The sequence below is a fragment of the Pagrus pagrus genome, assembly GCF_965226575.1.
Source record: "Pagrus pagrus genome assembly, chromosome: 24".
Classification (NCBI taxonomy): Eukaryota; Metazoa; Chordata; class Actinopteri; order Spariformes; family Sparidae; genus Pagrus; species Pagrus pagrus.
Window position 1 is genome coordinate 11754355 of NC_140206.1, and position 18481 is coordinate 11772835.

General features: G+C 45.7%; 1 protein-coding gene across 1 annotated transcript; it reads right to left on the reverse strand.

Moving 5' to 3' along the window:
• Positions 1-472: 472 nt before the first annotated feature.
• Positions 473-17953, reverse strand: rp1l1a (rp1 like 1a). The gene is made up of 8 exons (XM_084347274.1): positions 17873-17953; positions 12527-12779; positions 11656-12048; positions 11296-11560; positions 6495-11158; positions 5079-6011; positions 3851-4999; positions 473-2836 (listed from the first exon to the last, which is right to left on the reverse strand). The coding sequence occupies exons 2-8, from the start codon at positions 12758-12760 to the stop codon at positions 2420-2422; spliced, it is 8055 nt and encodes a 2684-aa protein (XP_084203400.1). The 5' UTR covers positions 12761-12779; positions 17873-17953; the 3' UTR covers positions 473-2419.
• Between the last annotated feature and the right edge of the window lie 528 nt (positions 17954-18481).

Consider the following 18481-nt stretch of genomic DNA (forward strand, 5'->3'; position numbering starts at 1 on the left):
TTAGCATAAAGACTTGAAGCAGGTGGAAAGAGCTAGCCTAGCTCTGTCTGCTGTAGGCCTATCATGTTTGTTGAATTCATACTTAAGAGAAATTTAAACACAACAAATTATGGGTCGGCAGATTTTTTCCCCTTAGTTCTATGCTAGGCTAAGCTAACTGCCTGTACACATAAAAGAAGAACAGCCAACATTTTGGAAAAATATGCTATCGTCCTTAGTGAGTCTGTATGCTAAACATGTTATGAAGCTAAAGACAGGAGCTTATTAGCTTAGCTTAACTAGCACAAGGAGTGGAAGCAGGAGGAAACAGCTAGCTTAAGTTGTTTCCCCCTACTTCCAGTCTTTGTGCCAAGCTAAGCTAACTGTCATTTGGCTTTAGCTTCATATTTAGCGTACAGACGTATCTTCTCATCTAACTAAAAAAAAAAAAAACAGTATCTTCTTAGCAAGATACAACTCGAGGTCAGTGAAATAACATGATAATCAAGTGCATTTATTTTATTTATATCAACGTGATTACATTCATATATTCATTGCCTTTAGGTACATGATGTTCACTTGGTGATGTCACAGAATGATGGACAGCCAAACAGACCAATAGCAGCATAGGCACACAGACACACACACACGCACACAGACACACACACACCCTCTTGGTACCACAAATACGAGGCTTTAGTCACACTAAACAATAAGAGATACACCTGCCTCGTTCACACTGTCCTGACCATGAAAAGTACAGTTAGGGAGTAAGCCCGGAGCCCAGCTCACTCAGCTTGATTTGGGTTAAATGTGAGAAAATACTCCTTCGGGTCGTAGAAAGTATATTTTTCCAGCATATTAAAAGAGCAGCTTTGATCCAACCTCTTTAACAGACTCTCTGATCTGCTGGAGAGCCACTCAGAGAGACAAGATGTCAGGAAACAAAAGACAGCCACTTAACCGTGATCTCCCCCTTCATATAACCATGGATACAGTAAGGCATCAGTAACATGCTTCACGCTGTTGTTCCACATGGCTGGTTATGCAAACCCCACCTGAATCTACAGCTTGTAACACGCACCTAAGAAAAGCTCTCGACTTGAAGCAGCAGAGAAAGGTTTACATCAACCTGAAATTCAGATGTTTGCCTCCCGGCATTTGCTTTTGTGTGTCGGACACACACGGATACGTGGTCACATTGTGCTCGTTTGTGCAAGTTTTTCAACTGGAATCCTGTTAAAGAAATGTACATACAGTAAATGATCACAGTAATTGGGCTACATAGATATAATGAGGTAAAGTTAATGAGTTTACACATTAGCATGTTTAGAGGAAAAACACATTTTAAATGTTAATATTCAAACAATACACAATAATACTAGTAAGATACAGTTTGTGATTTGAAATAAATTGATGTTGTTTTTTTTGTGATTACTTAACTTTCTGGCAAAGACTTAGATAAGATTCATACTTTTCAAGACTGTATGCTAAATATGAGGCTAAAGCCTGAGATGGTTAGCTTAGCTCTGGCTTAAGCTTCTTATTTAAAGGTGTAATATGTACTAATTTTAGTTTAAAACATCTAAAAGGTATCAAATGAAGTTAGTATGTTAACCAGCTAGCCCTGGGCCTGAAAACCTCTTTTTCCCAGCGGTACAAAGCACCTGTGCTAGCGGTGTAGACACCAAGAGTCCCCTAGCAGTCCAGCTAGCTGCACAGCTAACTGAAGTAACAGTTATTTTTGGAGTATGAATTGAACAAGTGGCTAAATCTTAATATATTGCACCTTGAACATGAACATGGTTTCAATCCTGTCACCTAACTGAGAATAACTAAATAACAAACTATTCCTTTAAGGTAATCAGGTTACATCACAGAGTGTTAGTAGATCTAAACAGAAGTCTACTTTAAAGACTACAGATTTAAGCAGGTAGTGAGCCTAAGTAGCCTACTAGTGAGGAGATGTCCTTTTAAAAGCAAACTGGCTGTACAAACCCCTGAGGATACAGCATGAGACCAAAATAATAATAACTGAGCTGATATATAAACCCAGCGTTAACATCTAACATATCTCTGAGGTACTTCATATATTAATGGCTATATGAGTCAATAAATTATTAAACCTGTGGTCCACTGAACACAAACTGAGGTGTCATAATTTATCTTATTCATACATATACAGAAGAGAAATATACACCCCTTCATACATACAATTAACTTAAAAAAATAAAGATATAACCGTTACAAACATAATTAAATAGGATAAGGTGGTGATTTCAAGTTTCGATAATCTACACGTGACTCCAACTACACCAGATCTGGAGCGATAAAGTGCTTCAAGTGTTTTCGGTGACAGGTTTTTACCCGACATAATTGCACCCGTGAAGGGTTTATGAGAGTCTCTGTCTCTGAATCCACAGTTTGGTGTCTGCGAGAGTTAAATGTCATCCAGCTCCACGTCACACTCCTTGGGTTTGCGCCGTTTGACCCTACCTGGCGACCGGCTCCTCCTCTGGCCCGCACCACCGCCGGTGGACACATCTTCAGCGGCCATTTTGGGCACTTCTATGGAGTTCACAGGGTTATGGTGCAATTCTGTGTCGATGTCCTCTAAGGAGCCGGGCTGAGACTCCACGGAGGTCCTGGTGAACTGATGGAGGAGAGCGCAGTCCTCCTTTTTGCTTTTGGTCACCTCTTCCTCATCCTCCTCCACGGCCTCCTCCTCGACTCCACTCTCTTTCTCCTCCTCGTTTTCAGTGACTCCACGTCCCGATTCATCAGCACTGGTGTCACTTGGACGTTTGCAGTCGGTGTCTGAGTCTTCGGCGTCGGCCTCCTCTCCCTCGGTCACCCCCTGGCCCCGAGGGTTAAACAAGACAACAGTAAATTATCTCTGAGTGGTCGTAATTAACTAAATTGGGTACTACTGGGGCAGTTAAGTGTCAGTAATTACACAGCAAGAGCTAAATTAATGGTTGGAAACCAAATTAGTTGCTGGAAGGCTGCAGTGAAAACTGAATGTTTAATTTAAAAAAAAGATGTGAGCTTTTGACCAACAGTTTGTTGCTGACAATAACAGCAGAAGTGCTGCGTTGCTCCCAAACAAAACAGATTTGTCCAGTCTGTCTAATTGGATAGCTGGATTATCTTTTCCCACAGGCTTAGACTTAGTGGTTAGGGCTTCAGTAGGTCAGATTCCTCTTTAAGGTACAGTAAGGTACACTTCAACCCGGCAGTCATGTTCAGGTACTCAGAGATGGTTAAAAATACAGTCGGTGGTGCTTAAATAGGTATTTCATAACTAGAATGGAGGAACATTCCCTTATGTGACCCTATCGTCTTTTTTTAAAAAAGCTTTGCATCAAACGAGGTAAATAAGTGTCATTACATTATCAAATCAAATTTGCTCTGTACCTTGTTGAAAAAGTTTATTTGTCGATATTTAAAGCTTTCTCAGAACCTCGGCTTTATTTTTGCAGTTATGGTCATCGTCTATCAGAGTTGGGAAGGTTACTTTTGAAATGTAATAGATTACTAGTTACCCTGTCAAAAATATTACATTACATTTGATCACTTTTCTATCAAACGTTTTGAACCGTGCAATAAAGATTCGGCTGACTGTGGACACTCCTACATGACGAAAAAGACGTAAAGCAACAGAATGAATGTGATATTCTACATATAGGCTCCTAACTAAGACAATATATTCAAATGTAATCCCCTATATTTTTATTAGTAACTGTAACTTACTCACATGGGTAAATTTTTTTCTCAGTAACTTAAACGGTTACGCAAAATGGATGGATGGATGTTGATTATTTCAGTTATTTTTTAAAAAGTCTACCATGTTGTATTCGACTCGTCCTACCTGTGGTGAGGCTGTTTCCTCTTCTGATGTCTCCCTCTCCTGCTCTTCACTCTCTCCTCCCTGTGCATCTTCATTCGACTCCCCCTCTCCGGTGCCATCGTCCTCTTCATCTTCATCCTCTGCCGAAGCGCTGACGTTTCCCTCTGCGAGCTCCTCCACTGGTGTGGATTCTTCGTTTGCTGTGTCTTTTGCAGCATCGTCATCCTCCGTTTCCCCAGACGGCTCTTCTTCTCCGCTTTCTTTGCCGGTTGTTTCTTCTTCTTCTTCTTCTTCTTCTTCTTCTTCTTCTTCTTCTTCAGGCTTAAATTCAGCCACCTCGCACTCTTCCCCCTCTGCTTCCTCCTCCTCCTCCTCACCTCCACCATTTTCACTGGTCTCTCCTCCACCTGCTGTTACTTCTCTTACTGTCTCCTTGTCACTCTCTTCTTCCTCTTCCCCAGTAGTTGTCTCCCCCTCGTTGTCCTCTGTTTCCCCTTCATCCTCTGGGCTCTCACCCTCTTTCTCTTCATCACCTGCTGCCTCATCCTCACCTGTGTTGTCACTAGTTTCCTCAGCATCTTCTCCTTCTGCTGTTTCCCCCTCTCCCTCTTCTTCCTCCTCAACTCTTGCACACTGGCATTGGCAATGTGCCTCCTCTTCCTCCTCCTCTCCATTTTCAGATGTCTCCTCTTCCCCGGCTTCCTCACCACCTGTTTCTCCTTCATTCTGCTCCTCATCGCCCACACTGCTTTCCTCTTTTTCCTCCTCTATGTCCTCCTCATCTTCCTCTGGGATCGTCTCTTCTAAAACAATAGCAGCTCTGATATCCTCTTTAGTTTCATCCTCCTCCTCTTCCTCCTGCAACACCTCTAAACTCCTCACTTCCTTTTCCTCAAACAAGGTATCAGCTTCCTCCTCCACAGGTGTTGGTGGAGCAACTGCAGGCGCTGGGCTTTTTTTCAGCTGCAGTATCTTCAGGAGGTCAAACTCCATCATCACTGGTGCTTCGGCTGCCAGTGGGTTTGTCTTGAAAGGCCGGGCGGCCAATTTCTTGCGGACACAGGCATCGCAGGGGCAGTACTCGTCCTCGCTTCGCTGGTCGCTGAAGTCACCTATCGTCTCTCCGTCGCTGAGAGAGTCAGCCGTTTTCAATGACTGGTTCTTCATGACCTGAAAAATAAACCAAACATGATCTTTCTGCCTTTCAAGCAGCAGTAGACGTAAAAATCTGTATTTGTGGTGGACTTACCCTCAGCATTTGACGCCTCTTCTCGGTCATGGTGGAGTCCCCGGAGAGGTTCCGTCCTTTCGGTGGCTGAGGCGACCTCCCCAATCTGCCGGCACGACTCTGAATCTTCCTCATCTCGCGCTCAATGCTGCTCTGGATGCGCCGGCTCACCTCCTCCCTCAGCTCAGACATCATGGTGTTCAGGATGAGGCTGTCGTCTAGGTCCCAGCGAACTTTGAACTCTGCCATGGCATCGACGTAGTGGCTCATGAACTGTTTCTCCAGCTTCTTCAGGAGGTGCATGATCCACACCGGATCAGGGTCTTGGGATAGTTTTTTTGACAAAGGTGCTCGCAGGACAGTCGGTGGCGTGCCTGAGCTGGAGTCCTCCGGCGTCTCTCGTTCGTTATCGGTGGGGGATTTGGAGCTGTCGTTAGCCGAGCTCTTGTCCGATGATGAGGGGGTCTCAGTGGCTTTGGGGCTGTCCAGACTCGGAGGAAGTGTACTTTGTTCTTCACTCTGCACCTGTGCCTCTGCCAAGTCTGTCTTAGCTTCCTGTTGTTCTGCCTCAGCTTTCTCCTCCTCTTCTCCAACCTTCTCCACTGCTTCATCCTCTTGTAAAGATCCGGCCTCATTTGCTTTGTTTTGCTCTGTTTCATCTCCACCTTGATTCCCATTCTCCTTCCCTGATCCGCCAGAGCCACTGCTCATATCCACCCCGGATGAGGACCTCGGCGGAGTCACCTGATCTTTTCCAACCTCCTTTGCCTCCTTGGCATTAAAGTCCCTGGGCTCAGTGAGCCAGAGGGATTGAAGGATGGACATAATTTCCTCGTACCGCTGGTTGCGGTCCTTCTGTTGGTTGCAGCCGGGATCAATGAGCTGGAGCTGTGCCAAACAGTCCAAGAAGCCCCTGGCTGATGTGCTTAGTCTACGACCGTAAACTGGAGACACCTATAGACGACAGCAGAGAAAAGAGATTATATTACAAACATAAATTGTCCTCATGGTCACATAAGTCACTCTATTTCATCGTTAATTCTTGAAGAGTACCGGTTACCAGTGTACGGACAGGCCTGCCTTCAGGAAGTCCAATGAATGGGCCCTCACTAAGTCTGAGCATGCATGTACTCTCTCCTACATAAACGTCTTTGCTATTATCAACATCATCCTCTTTCTCACAGGTGGCGGCAGCTCCTTCACTGATGCTAGCTACCTCTTGGGTCGGAGCATGAGTTGTAACGTTAGCCTCCTGGCTATTGTTTTTCTTAAACCTGGCTTGAAGCTGTTCTTTTAGTTTTTTTTGTAGTCAAATGCCGCCTAAATACTTTCATCTTCAAGACACAGAAAGGAAAGCCTGAACCTTGATAGCATTTGATAGATTTTGTTACACGATCACAAAGACATTAGGTCATTTACGTTAAGTCACTGGCTCACCTCCGGCATGCTCTGACATCGACCCGTAGAAGAGCTCAGCAGGACTTTCATCACTGCAGCTGAAGAGTGCCAGTTCCTGGGCAGAGACTCGTCCCTCAACATGGGGCAAGGACCGGTCCCCTCCGCATCACCTGGAGCTGGATCTGCACTCTTCTCCTCTTCTGCTGCATCGCCTTCAGCTTCCTCCGTCTTTTCCTCCTCAGCCTCAACTTTCTCCTCCTCATCCTCCACTTTCTCATCTTCAGGACTCTCCTCCTCCTTTGCTGCCTCTTCTCCAGATTTCTCCTCCACTGCCTTCTCCTCCTCTTCCTCGTGCAGCTCATCACCCAGTGCGAGCACGCTGCTGTCAGCAGGAATGCTCCGCAGCCAGTCACTGACGACCTCATTGGGGGAAGCGTTGGGCAGACAGGCAGGCGTCAGTCTCAGCTCCTCCTGATCCAACTGGTGCCTGCTTCTGCGACTTTTCTCACTCCTGGGCTTGTCGCTGTTTCTGCTGGCCTTCGAATGTCGGCTGTGTGGACGGGTCGCAGCTAAGACTTCCTTCAGCAGGTCAGCGGCAGACAGAGAGTGAGACAGAGTGCTGTCACTGCATGTCTCCACTTTGCTGCATGGTCTGGAGCTGGGTAGCAGACAGGGGCTTGATTTGGCCTTGTAGTCTGTGCCATGTAGTTTCTCTTTGGCCTCACTAGCTGGTGTACTGACAGCCTGGTTTTCAGAGTCATTATTTCCCGAATCTCCAGCAGTTGCTTTGGTCACATTAGCACTTTTAATGCTAGCACTTGATTTGCTGCGAACTTTAGCACCTGCTGATGAGGTCTTGTCGCTAGCTTTTGTCGTTGAAGCGGACTTCACACTTCCTGTTTCGAGGTCAATTCCCGCTTTGGTGGGGCTCGTACTAGCATGTCGCTCTTTAGGCTTAATGTCAAGCGTTTGAGCCCCTGCTCTGACGCCACAGTTGCGACAAGACTTGTGAGACCTGCTGCTTCTTGATGAAATTGCACTGGCTGCTCTCACTGTTTTTTGCTCCCCAACTTCTTCTCCTGGTGTTTCGATAGTCGGGATATCGACTGCCGGAAGATTGTGAGACAAAGTGCTCTTACTGCCATTGTTGTTGGACGTTTGAGACATGGCAGACCCTCTTCCCTCCAAGTTGCTTTTGGGGATATCAGGATTCTTAACTTGGGACTTCCGCTCAGCGCTTACGTGAAAAGAAGCACTGGACTTGCCACTGTCTGAGTCAGCTGTTTCTTGGTCTTCCGGCAACCCAAGGGAGACTGACCCTGAGGAGTTTCGACTAAGTGGTTGCTCGGTGCCTCCTGATTCTCTCCTAGTTCTTTTGGTTGAGGTTGACAGGATGCTTGTAGCCGGCTCAGAAGCTTCCTCATTATCTTCCCTTTTCTCCTCTTCTTCCTTCTCTTTCTTTGCTGAAGCGGCTCCACAGCAACATTTGGATTTGCCAGATTTGGATGACTTTATGGAGTGAACTGACAAGGCACTGGGTCCTCTCGTGTCTCCAGCGGCAGGGCCAGGCAACAACTGTTGCCCAAGTGATTGTGGAGTGCTGGGGGGTGTAGCTGGAGCTTTGGGTGACTGGGTCTGTGGGGACCTCCTGGGGGAGAGAGTTTGACCATGAGAGCGTTTAGAAGATTTAGTGCTTGGTGCATTGTCTTCTGCAACCTCCTTGTCTGCATCAGCTGCTCCGTTACAATTGGACTTGTGTGACGAGGCAGATGAAACGTGAGATTTGCCTGATTTAGCCGATGCAGCGCTCGGTGCTCTCTCTGTTGTATCATTTCCTTCCTCGTCAGCGCCTTCTGTTATGTTAATGGTGACAACATTTGGATTTGGTGGTCCGGATTTCTTGCTAGAATTTGACTTGTGAGAAGATTTTGACTTTACAGACAAGGCACTCGCACCTCGCTCTAGATTTTGCTGCTCTCCTTCATTTATCTCAACAGAAGGACCATCGGTTTCATTTGGACTTGGAGACGCTGTGGTTCGGTTTGACTTCTGGGACTTGGAGGACTTGGCAGACATGTGCGATTTTCCTGACATGGCGCTGGGGGTTCTGACCTCCACCTCCGTCTTTGTTGGTTCTGTGGCCGGAGAAGTCACTCCTGAATTTGCGTCACCTTCTCCTCTATTGTCCCCTGTTTCAGAACTTGCTTCTGCATTCTCATTACAGTCAGATTTATGAGATTTAGAGGATGCTGCACTGGCTGCCCTCTCTTCATTTTCCTCATTTTCTTTTTCCTCAGCTACCTTTAAGCTTGGTGATGCTGCAGTTTCATTGCATGACTTTGAAGACTTAGATTTAACTGACCTGCTAGACATTTGACTCGTTGCCCTTTTCTCTTGATCTCCTCCAGGTTCTGATCGGGGAGAGAGTGACCTTTCCGAAGCTTTGCTGGACTTATTGGATTTATTTGACTTGGCAGACAGATGGGACTTGGCTGACATGGCACTCACTGCTCTCTCCTCTACCTCCATTACCTCTTCCTGTCCTGTTGCTTCCACAACAGGCTCATCAGCTACATTAGCGTCTGGAGAAACTGCTTTCACACAATGACTGCAAGTGGACTTCTGAGATGTGCCGGACTTTGCTGACACATTTGATTTAGCTGACTTAGCTGATTTAGCAGACATGGCACTATCAGGTCTTTTTGACTTGCTGGACTTGACGGACACATTGGACTTAACAGAGAGGGCACTGGGAGCTCTTTTGTCTGCGTCATCCTCTTCCACAGCTGTGTCATCAGTTGGGGTGGCGACCTTAATACCTAACTTGACTGAAGCATTGGTCTTGGAAGAAGCACCAGATTTGGCTGACAAAGAGCTCAATGCTCTCTCTACAGCGTTCTCTCCCTCTGCTTCCTCTCTTGGAACCTCACCTGTGCCGCTGCAGGTGGATTTGTGAGACTTGGCCGACATGGCACTGGGGCTTCTCTCCTCCTCTTTTTGCCCTAGAACAGCAGTGATTCCACTACAGCCAGACTTGTGTGATCTATTGGACTTGTGACTTATGGCTGAGGCCACGCTAGGAGCCCTTTCTTCTTCTTTTCCCATTGCCTCAAGATCTGATGTCCCAGACATAGCACTAGATGCTCTGCCCTCCTGGACATTTGATATCGCAGAAATGCGGCCATGGTCAGTGAGGTTGGTCTTGTTGGATTGTGTTGACTCGGCAGAACCATCCGAGCCATCGTCATCGCTGCCATTACTGGCGTTCTCTTGGTTGGAGAGAGGCGTGACAGGCTTCGGAGAAGCTCGGGGGGAATGTTGGGACCTCTGTGATGCTCTACTACTGGAAACAGAGTTGACCCCACGTTTGCAGCCTCCACAGTTATGACACACACTGGAGCCTCCTGAAAGTCCTGTGCAACCAGACAAGCCACTAACAACCCTCTTTATCTCTTCGTCCTCATCATCTGCAGCTCCCTCTTCCTCTGAGGTTGGGATCTTGGCTTTGCTGGACCTGCAGGAGGCTCTGCTCATTTTGGAGCTGGCAGCTCTGTCCACCTCCTCTGCTCCAGCTGTTGAATGTGGGGTGGCTGCTCCACAGTGACAGGAAGAGGCTGCCGATACTGCCCTGCTTCCTTTCTCTTCCCAGTCCTTTTGATCGGTGTGTTTGGTAGAGTGACCTGAACAAGCAGACATGTTGCTTGCTGGTTTGTCATCCTGGTGAATCTCAGATGTTTGGGATGGAGACGGTTCATTGCGATGACTGCATTGTGAGGCGCTTGGTGGCAAGTCATCATCCTGGTCCTCTTTCAGTGATTGCAGGACATGAGAGGAGCTGCTGACTGTAGACAGTGGACGTTCGCCCCCTTCTTCCACCATTAGCTCATCCTCTACTGACTTCCGGCTAAGTGGTCGTAGGTTGCTATCCATGGCAACTACTTCACTGCGGCTGCAGCATCTGCTTACTCTGCACACCTTCACATGGGTGTCTCCATCCTGCTCCACCTTAACTCTGCGCTCAACTTGCTCAGTAACACACATCTCCTCTTGGACCAGTTGGCTCTGCTCTGAACCTGAGCCTCCTCCGCAATTGGAGAGTCGCGCTCGACAGCGCACCACCCTCCTGGAGTTGCCTGACGAGGAAGAGCTCGAGGAGTGTGTGTGTCTCATCACAGTGTGGGTTTGCCTGGATGTATGTTGGGGAGGGACAGGATGGTGTTTGTGGCTGTGTGCTGGGTTTTCCCACAAGTCGTACTGCTGTTCTTGTCTATGGTAGCAGCAGGGGCAGTGGCTCCCGTCTGAAACCTGCTGCAGTGCCTCCACGCCTTCTGGGTCGAAGGATGTGGAATCAGGGTCGGAGCAGCTCTCTGATTGAGCCTGCTGCAGGTAATGGGGTGGGGCCTGGCTCAATGGGCAACAATCATTGGTCAGAGATGGGGATTTCTTAATTTGCGTAGACCACTGGAGGGACTCGTCATTCTGTAGGCGAAAACGCACCCTCATCTCTACTGAGAGGCTGCCATCTTTGTTGACCAGGACACGCTTTTCAATGTCTTCGTTGGAAATACCCGGTCTGGCCTGGGAATAGGCGCTGACGCCGTTGCTGTATGACTTCTCTGAAGACAAGGAGAAACGGGCGGAGCGGTTTGAGGAGTCTGAGCGAGGGTGGATGATGCTTTTTTTGGTTTCCAGACCAAAGTTAACTGAATTAAGAGAAGAAAAGCAAACATAAATATAACCTGAGTTGCACTGTTTCTGAGTCCTTTAAGTACTCATGTATTGGGTATGTACTCTCCTAATAGTGTTTATCAAAGAACATGTGCTTTTGTTGAAAACGTACCATTTTTCTTGCTTTCGTGCCCTTCACTGTACTGGCTGGCTCTGGACTGAGCTCCATGAGGTGGGGATCTTCCACCTTGAGTAGCAGGGGATCGAGCCCCATTTCCAGGCGTCCTGGGGCCAAGACTAGGTGACTTGGTGCCCAGACAAGGCAGTTTTTCCTCTGAGCTCTTCCTGATAAAGTGTACCAGCATTGGACTGAAGGCCTCCCGGCCGACGCACACCAGCACACCAGGACAAGTCATCAGGCTTTGCACGCTGTCAATCTGGAAACAAATCACAGTGTCAGAAGTTTCCACTACACAGGGTGTCATTTATTATACAAACCCCTCCATGCATTCAAAAACAGAAGACATCCTACCCTGCGTCCCTCCGCGGTGTAGAGTTTGCGGACATGAAACTGCATCACCTCGGACACCTCATCAAGAAAGGCCCTCAGGCTCCTGGCTGACCTCCTGCTAAGCACCACGCTCCTCCTCATCCCCGGCTCGCTGTTCTTCACCAGCAGGATCCGTCGCTGCCTGTAAGGAATATGGCCGGGCGGTGTTGCAGACAAGGTTTCAGGCCGATGGGGCTTGTGGCTGTGCTGGAACCACATGTTTTGGCGTTTGCCGGCTATCTCCATGTTGACTGGCTTAGCCTGCCGCCGGTCAGAGCAGAGGTAGCAGGCGCCATCTTGGAGCTGCTCCAGGTGTTTGATGGCGTGGGTGCCACGGGGAGTGGTCACTGTGCGCACGCCAAATGGCAGGGGCACCTGTACATGGACACATAAGCATATGCGCACAAACTTTATATACATCTTCATCCAGCTGTATATAACTACCAATGTGATCAAATTTCATCTTAGCCTGTTGGAGAAGCTAACACTGATGTCAGCTTGTTCGAGAAGCTAACACTGATGTTTGTCTGTTGGAGAAGCTAACACTGATGTTAATACTGTTATTATCTTAGATACAGGCAGTCTTTTGAATCCTAAACACAGATACAGGAATGACAGGAATGATGTAATGATGTCCCTAGATGACAATTTTAACCAAGCCTGGAAATTTAAATAGTTTTGAATGAGAATGTTTTACCCAAACAAAAAGGATGAATGTCTCTCAGCAGGTAAAAAGCAGAGGAAGGAAACGGCAAATTCTCTTGAAAAAGGTTAAAGTGCAGTACAGCTGCATCTACACAGTCAGCATCAACGGGAACCTCCACGTCAGTGCTCTGAGACCTGTCACACTAACCTTTTGGGAAAGGTCGTCCAGCAGGGCGTCAAAGCATTTGAAGCTGCGCTTGTGGACCGCCATCCTGACGCCCCCGAACTGGCTGTCGCCGCTTTTATAGAAGGTGATCCGCTTGGCCGGGGTGGCTGTGGTCACATGGGCGAGGCGTGAGTATAAAGGGGGTGGCTGGGGGTGGGGCGAGGCATGTTTAGATGGGGGGCGGGGGTCCCACATCTCTGCCAGGACTGATTCCATGCTGCGATCTCACACACACCTGAGGGAAGCACACAAACGTGCAACACGATCAAAATATAAAGTAGTCGTTCAAATATATTCACATTAAGACCGCGCTCGAGTGTTTTATCTACTGAATGCCTTGACAACTGCCTTTTCGTTTTTCTGTTCGCACTTTCTAATCACACTCGCAACGTCACGACTGCTAATCAGGGTGTTTGTCTGAGGATTCAGGACAGGACATACATTAACAGGACTACCTGACACATAAGGGTGTTACATGTGTCATTTGGCTACAACAGGGAAAGCGCTGCTTACATAATAATTTCCAAATCGAACCTGTAAAGTTCAAAGTAAATGGCTTGACATATGACAAACCTGAAAGTGCTGCTCTCCTGCATTATTTCCTGCACTGAGAAGACAACATGCCTAAAAACTGACAGAAGACCTCTGCTTAATTTATTCAATGTTGGGACAAAAAATCCATGGACTAGCACCAATTTTTATCAGAAAACAGCCACATAATGTAAAAAAAATATCAACTACAGCAACATGTACATCTATATACTGTACATGTTAAAGACTGAGCTTCCCACAGCCTGCTATATTTAGAGGAGCAGCCTAACACACATCCAGAAATCCTATTTGGAGAGGACGTGAAAAGTTTCTGTCCTGCTTCTGAACAGTTTGCATCTCATACAGTGTATATAATTCCCCTCAATACTTTTGCATTTGGTTTGGATGGATAAGTGTATGGACACACATGCTAATAGAAGCATAACCAATGATGTGATCCCTGATATGAGAAGCAATATTAACACCCTGAACCAGCACAGGAGATGACATCAATACTGGTTACTGGGCTGACTTTCAGTAACCCATGCGAGAAGGAGAATGTTATCAGCAGGCTTAGCAGGCTTTTAAGTCGCATGAGGCTAGACCGCAGGACAGATCACTGCCCCCAACGTGATGCTCTGCTTCTTAATCCCTCTTCAGCTCTGTCCTTTTAACCACTTCACACCTAAAATATCATCCTGCGCATTTGACTTTTCCTTTCAAGGAGACGCAACAATTTAAACGATTGTTAAAACACATGATTTTGAAATGAGCCATGGCAGCAAATCGTTGTTTTCCAAGGTGACAACGCACAAAGAAATAGTTCCTGAAGCTCTTTCTGGCTAGCTTTGATTGAGATAATCCTTTCAAATAATACATTTGAAGTGCGTGGCGAGGACAGATTAAGCTATTTATTGTCACGTTATTACAAAAGACCGACAGTGTGATGACATAATATTATGAAAGTCGGCCTGCACTTAGAATATAAAGAACTCGGCTTTCACTTACGGTCTCCTGCTGAGGCCTGAACACAAACCTGAAAACATACATTTATATTCAGGGATACGCTCATTAATTACAGAAATATTAGCCTGATTTACATTCCTTGTTGATATTAAGATTTAAAGGGGCACTATGTAGTTTTGGAGAAGAAATTCAAACTCAGAATTTACCATATTAATGATGTAATAATACAAACTCTTTGTTTAAAGCTAGAAAGGTGGCAGGGTCCGCCACATATAAACAAAACTCTTCTGATTAAAATGCCAAAACTACGTAGCGCTCCTTTAAGAGACAATAATCTGCATTTTCAGCACGTTATTGTTGTAATACATCGTCACTACACGTCGAATGTCGAACCTTTATAACTATAATGTCAAGTAAAAACCATCTTTTACCACTATTCACCAGTTTAAGACTTTTTAAATCCTGACATGAGAACTTAAGAACAGTTTACCAGTCTACATCTATCCATCTATCAGGTGCACTACTCACATATTTAGGAAACATGGTCCAAAGAGGTGTTAAAAAAAGAAGCTGGAGGGGAATCCGTTCCAGTCAGACCAAGAGTCAGCACTATTGAGTCATACACTAAGATGCACAGCGGAGACCCTGGCTCTCTGGCTCGCAGGGTAAAATGGCAGTCGGTAATCGGGCGCACCGGAGAGGGAGGGGGGGGGCGGATGGAGAGAGGAGAGGACAGGCAGGAGGGGAAGGGCTAAGGATAGAACCAAAAGCCTGCTTAAGGACCTGTGTATGTGTTGAAGAAGGAGGGGGGGTTGTTATGGTGAGGTCAAGATGGTGGCTAGAAGAAGAAACGCACGCTGATTTGTGCTTTTTATTGTAATTCTAATTCACCTATAAACATATGAGGGATCATTTGGTAGGCTTGCTTTGAACTGGTGTGTTCCTACAGTTTGAGTTGTATAAATGGGGGTGCAAGGAGAAGCAAGTGGATGATTGTCCAATAAAAAGCTCATGAATTTTGATCGTCATTAAATTTTCACACATCAATCTCAACCTTAAGCGGCCGCCACGACTCGGCCTGGCCTCTGCTGGTGTGTTTGTACAGTGTGTGTGTGCGTCAGGGTGAGGGGAAATGGCCATCTGAAGGTTTCTCTTTGAAATCATTCACCTTTTTTCGTCACATTTCGCTCCGTCTGTCTCTCTTTCTTGTTCTGCGTCTTCCTCTCGCACACACACATGCAGTGCACACATGGCTCCACTCGGAGAGGATTGTAATTACAGACAATCTGTCTGACAGCAGGGTGCCTCCTGTTTAGAAATCACTGAAAACACCAACTGCTCCTGTTGAACTGCGTCACGGCAAACTGGTTATTAGAGGAGCGGGTGGAAAATCGATGATGACCTGTTCGTCATTGCAGTGCCATCATTACGGGCAAAAAAACATTTGCAATTGATTTTTACGCTCCATGTTTTCCCTCTTTTGTTGTTCTTTGAATGTTTCCATGAACTACAAGCTATTTGCGGGTGCAACAATGGAGTTGAGGCTGTATAGACGTTGTGTAATGTAGCTTGTGTTTGTGTTCACCCCAACAGGTGCAGAGAAGAGAGAACGAGGACGGAGGGGGAGATGAAAGTCAGAGTCCTGAGATGAGCTGTCATCAGGAAATAAGTGAAAACAGCTGCGTGTGTTGAGCCTTCAAATAAATCAGGTAGAATCTAGTACAAGTACAATATTTGCCTCTGAAGGTGGCTGGAGTAGAAGAATTAAGCGACGCCAGAGGGAAATACTTAAGTTAATTACTTAAAGGTGCTAAACGTAAGAATCCGCCACGTGCCTGGGGGCAGCATATCACCAGAGTAACCGCTAAATGCTGCTCACTGTAGCTGCCAGTAGCTAGTTAGCTCATTTAGCCTTGCAGCTTAGCAGTCCAGACTGTGAGCCTGGAGCACTGGGGAAATGTTGGTGATTACACCGCTAGCATGGGAGCTTTGTACCGGGACAGGCTAGCTGGTTAGCATGCTAACTTCGGCATGCTAACTTCGATATCTGTTCAACATAATAATTAAGCATATCAACACTGTAACCATCAAACTGCCTCTTACTGTAGCTGTCGTTAGCTAGTTAGCCCAATTAGCCATTCAGCTAACGGTCCAAACCAGGAGCTCGAGGACCAGATGTGTGTTGGTGTTTACACCGCTAGCACAGGAGTTTAGATAGGGATGGGCTGGGGTTAGCTGGTTAGCATGCTAACGGTTTTTAACTAAATTCTTACATATTGCACCTTTAAACCTGCAGTTTGTTCTGTGTCCTGCCATCTAGTGGTGCTTCAGTTACTGCGGTGGCAAGTCGTGGTGATGCTGCCTGCTGGGTAGTTGGATTGATGATATAAGATAATGGCCACCAGTTACTGATTCGGGTGCCTCATATGCAGGGCTGTGGTGGTAAAATAAAAAAGTGGGTAAACTTTAATTGTCCGCTGGCTAAACTGTCCAATGTTAAGTTAAGGTAAATGCATAAAATGTGAGTAAACTCAATGTTTCAATTAAAAAAGTAGTTAAACTGAGTTTATGTGGAGTTGCCCCCAACTACAGCCCTGCTCATATAGTGGGATCTTAATGTAGTTCATCTGCCACATTTAAAGTGATGAAGTACTCTGTGGCAGACCTGGAGCAACATTAGCATTCATTTCGAGTGACGTTTCTGGATATCTGGTGACTTTAAGTCCAATACTTGCTCTTCTTTTAGCTCTGACTTTGGTCTCCACCGACTCCTGAGGGAAATGGCTGTAGTAGCATCAGTAGGACTGATGCTTCATATGGAAAAGCTTAGTGAAGCTGCAGTGTGCTGGTTTTTATCAGACGTGACCAGGTGTTAGGTTTGCTAGATTATGCAAAAACATTTTTTGCTCTCAGTTTGGTTTAGATTATGCATAATTAATTTAATAATGCTGCTGTCTGCCAAGGTTTTGTCTCAAAAACATCTACAAAAGGAAAGTCTCCTGTTGCTGTTGAGGGACAACATATAAGAGCAACTACACAAAAATGATCTCATATAAATATCTTTACTCAGTTTACAATAAAATATTTGAGTGCTGTTAACACAACAATCCATTATAACCATTTACAATATACACACGTCCTTAGCAAATTATTACATAATTCAGATTTACGTAACCCCCTATTCCATCAATCTGTATCTGCTTCACAGCTTTAATGAAAAACAGAGAGAGAGTAGGTGGGCCTCTGAGAATTCTGGGTAGACAGGAAGTCAGGGATGAGTAGTTCCTGTGCTGACAGGTGAAGCACCAGGCAGCTGCAGGAAAACGGTTGTTTCTAATGGGGGTATTCCTTGTGGATAAATCAGGGAAACCATCACTTCTGTATTGTATCCGTTACTGATGTTACGCAACTTCATCCTGCACTTTAAAAACCCAAACTCTTGATTTCTTTTGGATACTGAATGATGCGCCTCACTTTTTTTTTTCTTCTTAAAATTGACCAAAAACTAAATGAAGTTCTGTCAGCGCTGAAGTGGTTCAGTCAGCAGGACAAAAGAAGAAGAAAGCAAAGCAGGGATTATATGTTCTCAGTCTCTCATCCCATTAACAGGTGTGTGTGTGTGTGACTCACCTGATCCTCACAACTGGATCACTCACACACACACACACACACACACACACACACACACACACACACACACACACACACACGCACAGAAACATATCTACTGTATACATATGTAGACTAATATATATGTAAATAGTTATGAGTTATTACTATTTATAACCAGGTCTCAGGTAGTTTGAGGCAGTAGAAAGAGATCAATCTTACCTATATGGACGCATTCCAACAGCAATGATGCAAAATCAATGGCCGATTATTGATCCAGAAGGAAACAAACAAAGATATTTTAGATGATGAGATATAAAGTCCAATCGGCAGCAGTGAGCCTGGACCGACGTGTGGTGCCCCGCTCCGTCAGACACATCGGCCACAGTAGCGCGTAGTTCCCCCCGGAGATCTCAGATATGAGGCGCACGTTCAAACACGCGTCAAGTCAGCGGCGTCACCACCGGAAGTACACTGATTTAGACTTTCAAATTAATGTGTAACATCCGCTAAATGCTGAGAATTAAAAAAATATATCAATAATAACATTAATTTGAGATTTTAGGTTGGTGTTATTTATTATAAATTTTAGGGATTTTAAATCATTTACAAAATGAATAACCAACCAGTGTACGAGGTGGGAAAGCTCCAGGCTCCAGGCAATTATTGTACATTTAAGGCCACTACATTTATTTGGTACATAACTAGTTTCTTTGCAGATTGCATGTTGTGTAAAAATAGCATATTTGTGAATGTATTTTTATTTTTATTTTTATTTTTTGGCAATCAGATAAAACAAACAAAGAAAAACACTGATTCCCATATTTGGAA